The 4,318-nt window shown below is 39.8% G+C and overlaps 1 protein-coding gene across 1 annotated transcript in view; it reads right to left on the reverse strand.

The window, feature by feature from the left end:
- LOC119273299 overlaps positions 1 to 1,759 on the reverse strand; it is an 8,431-nt gene extending 6,672 nt beyond the window's left edge. Inside the window, 2 exon segments of the mRNA XM_037554508.1 lie at positions 546 to 620; positions 1,666 to 1,759. Of these exon segments, the coding sequence (XP_037410405.1) occupies positions 546 to 620; positions 1,666 to 1,759 (169 nt within the window).
- Positions 1,760 to 4,318: the final 2,559 nt, after the last annotated feature.

The following is a 4,318-nucleotide window of genomic DNA, read 5'->3' on the forward strand; positions in this document are numbered from 1 at the left end:
GTTAGGTTTTTAACAAGGACGGGGTGATCAGGACAGAGGAGGTGCCGCGACGCTTACCGGGGAACATGGGAGCAGAGCGGCGAGGCGGCGGCGGCGCCATGGCGAGCGGTTGGTGAGGGTGGGGTGGTGGAGGAGTTGGTAGGGTTTTGGGGGTTGGGGGGATCGCGGGGCGGGAAAGAAGGGAGGCGCACGCGCCAAGTCCGCGCGGGCGATATGGAAATGGAAATGGCCTCTGGATAAGTGTACGCGGAAATAATTTGCTCCCGCACCGTTGGTGTACACACGGATTTGTTCTAGAGAACCAACACGAGTTTTCTCATAAACTAGTACCTTTTTTTAGGTGGATTTTTTTAGCATCGTCGTCCTTTTTTTCCTGGAAAATTTTCGGTCTATTCACCTACAATCATGATAGTACAACGAACACTAGACCTACAACCGAGTAGGACAAAACCTAGACCTACAACCGACGTCATGCACCTCTCCCGTCTCTGTGAAATCGGCCGATGTCGCGGAGTGGGTAGGGGATTGGGGCCAGTAGCAGGTGCCTCTCTCGACTCTCAACGGGTCATGCATCGAGCTTAGAAGTTGGATGAAGTGTAATACCGCAAAGTGGTTACTAATTAAATCATACACATGTCCAAAATAGACAAGCAATACATGTCCAAATATCCATTTTCTCCACAGCAATACATGTCCAAAATCATACTCATTGATGATCAAGTACAAGCTCTTCATCTTTAAGTCAGAAACATATATACCTTGGTGGTCTTCTGTAGGTTGCTCTTGAGGCTCTGGTTATCCTTCTTCGTGCACCTCCTCGCTTCTTCACGCTAGTTTCTTTGGTTCAAAACAAAATATGAATTTATCCAAGTTTCAAGTCATATAATCAATGCCACAATTGCCATATGCACTAAATGCAACGTATCAACAAGTTATCAAGTTTCAACATGGCAGCAAGTTACATATTCAAATAGTAGACATAATTTAGAGCAATTTGCATATATAACTTGTTTAAAATGGAGCTAAAGTTCAAAATTTACAAACTATACAAGATTTATACTTTTCTGCCTACAACATCATCATGCACTTTTAAACTGGATGAAACAGTGGGTTGGCAATATTATTATAGTTGAAAGTTGCATAAACAGGAAGTAGACATGATGCTGGTCAAATTTCATATATATAATACTTTGTCACATGAGGCGTGGTTGAATTTATATGAATTAAGCAAAATGCCTAAATGATGTTCAAACTCTAGAGCGAGCTCACGTCTGTTCGTCACCCCACTGTGCCCTCTATACCAACCTTGTTGTGCATAGCATCCCGCTAGGAGATGTTAAGCGAGAGAAGGGAGGAGGGAGGAGAGGGGCGGCAACGGCGGTGAGGACAAAGGGTCGGTGGTGGGAGGAGGGAGGAGGGAGGAGAGAGGAGGTGGAGGGAGAAGGAGGGAGACGGAGGGAGGAGGGAGGAGAAGGAGGGAGGAGGCTTATCGAGGCCAGGGACGGCGACAATGTGGGAACGACGGCGACGATGGGAGGTGGAGCGACTGCGGTGGAGAGAGTGAGGAACGAGCGGGAGGAAGAGGGTAAGGATGGCTTAGCAGTAGCGCATTGCACATGACCCATGGGACTGCTAAGCCCATTAGCTGTAGCGCTAGGTATTTACCCGATGCTGCTAAGCCACCCTTACCATATTTGCATATAAACTCTTTTTTAAGACGTGTATGAGGAATAGACACACTGCCAGAATCCCTGGTCATCCCGTGTAACCAAATTGTTTGTCCTTATAATGGAATGCTTGGGATGTTTAAATGGTATAATTTCTAGTGACATACTCCATGCTACTGGTGCTTCAAGGATGTTAAAAACCATTGGGGGCATGCTTATTTATTGATTATGAACAGTAATGGGCAAGGCTTGTCATAGATGTCCGCGTGAGTTTCAACTGTCCTATTAGTCCCATGTGCAATGCCCTCGGACCTTCTTTTCATCCTCTTCCGGACTCACTCCCAGCACCACATATTCTAAAGCTATGCATTGGCACATTATTGTTTCTCCCAGAACATAATTGTGCAAGCCAAAAGGAAGAGGAAGTAGTACCTAATAACAATAGGAATATGAGGCACTAGGGAAACACAAAGCTTGTTACCTCCAATATAGGAAAACAAATTGAGCTATAGGATCCCCTCAATATTCCTATTCCCACTGATCTTACATGCTCCCTTTATTCCTCTTCCCAGCTCACTCTTTATCCCTTAAACTACACAATTTTGACAATAGGAGGCTCAAACTGTTGAACGATGCATGTAATATTCTGAGAGGTGTTCATGTGTTCACTACGAATTTTTTTGTTCATGTGTTTATCAAAAATTCAATGTATCCATTGGTTTGGCATGAACATATTTATTTCCGTTTTGCATGCATATGTTGAAGCACATCGACACAATTAATTCAAAACAAGAAGAACAACTAAGGGCATTGAAGATTGTTAGGTACTCGTGTCTTAGCTTGGTCTTTGATTCACCACACTATATAGGAGAATGATATGTCAAGTATCTTGGTGTACTGGAGATTAAGCAATCATTGTCTTCTCATTAGAAGTATGTACAATGTTAGAAGCTATGCATATGTATTCTCACTAAGAATATGCTAGTTTCTTTTATGCATTTACTTTTGATGCCCCATTACTCCATGTTATACCTGACTAGAAGTAGGAGTAGTTTAATTGGCCTAAATAAGTTTTAAACTAAGATGCTGCTCACACAACCCGAGTAATATTCGGATTGATTGATACAGTGATTAATGCAAAGGTTGTGGGTTATCCGCCATTTGTTGGAAATAGTAATATTCACACTTTAAAATGTCTCTATATTACTCTAATAAATCCAATGCTCCCTTCATTTATGGGTTATTTAAGAGAACATATATTTTTCAAATGGGAGGAGTAAGGCAATCAATGCACATGTCTTTTTTCCAAAACATGTCGATATGCCATAAAGCCACCAATAAATCATAAGAGTAACTCATATGGTTTCTGGATAGCAACCGCTACAAGACGCAACATCTGCTCGAACTCGGCGATGACATATCTCTCGACACCACACGAGTAGGACAAAACCTAGACCTACAACCGACGCCATGCACCTCTCCCATCTCTACTTAGCCCGATATTGCATAGAGGGTAGGGGATTGGGGTCGATAGCGGGTGCCTCTCTCAACTCTCAACGGGCCATGCCGTGATGTAAGAAGTTGGATGAAGTGTAAGACCGCAAAGTGGTTTCTAATGGTGGTGGTACGTTACAGTCAAGCATCACCCATTCATTTTCTATTAGATGCGTGTGTACTTTTTTTCCTTCCATACGTATTCCCACAATATTCCTTTGTATCTCTCTGAGTATGTCAACTGATGTTGCCTTGTCTATAGCCCACAACACCACTTTTTGTCAGGAGGCAAATGAGTATGGGAGAGTGGCATGCTGGCACGTGATCTATCCCCACAAAAAGTTCATACATTTTAGTACATTTGTGAAAAAAAAATAGATGGGCGATATCTTTGGAAACAAAATTATTTTTCTGATCTTTTGTATATATGAATTCCTCATGACGAAACCTTTAACACAATACCAATATTGGATACATTTCAAACTATATTAAGTTTCATTGTTTTAGTCATACTTCAACATATTCAAATAAGTAGAGTTTGAGAAACGTATTTCAATGATTTAAAAAAAACCGATGGTTTCACCCATTTCAACAAACTGATTGCACTCAACTTCAAATATGTGAAATTGATTTCAACTATTTAAAGAAACAAATTTCAATTATTTGAAAATAAAATCACTCATTAGAAAAACAGATTCCACTCATTTCAATTATCTAATTTCACTCATTAAAAAAGATTTAAGTCATTTAAAAAATGCACTTTTTGAAACATGTGATTTTATTTGAAATGAATAAAATTAGTTTTATGAAACATTTGAAACTATTTTTTAATATGTGAAATGAGTTATTTCAAATATATGTAATTTATTGTTTCTATGTGTCAAATGGATTATTTCCAACATATGAAGCATATTCAGTGTGTCTGTAAAGCTACTTATTTTAGTGTATCTAATATTTGTGAAATCTAAATGACATTAGTTATTTGACATGAGTGGAATTGGATTGTGGAAATAAATGAAATGGGTGATTTTTTTTTTGAATCAGTGAAAGCAGTTTTGTAAAATGAGTGAAATCAGTTTCTTTAAAGTGTTAAAATCAGTTTTTGAAATAATCAAAACTAGTTTTTTGAAATGAGTGAAATTAGTTCATTGAAGTCG

The sequence above is a fragment of the Triticum dicoccoides genome, chromosome 3A (genome assembly GCF_002162155.2).
Source record: "Triticum dicoccoides isolate Atlit2015 ecotype Zavitan chromosome 3A, WEW_v2.0, whole genome shotgun sequence".
NCBI classification, from domain to species: Eukaryota; Viridiplantae; Streptophyta; class Magnoliopsida; order Poales; family Poaceae; genus Triticum; species Triticum dicoccoides.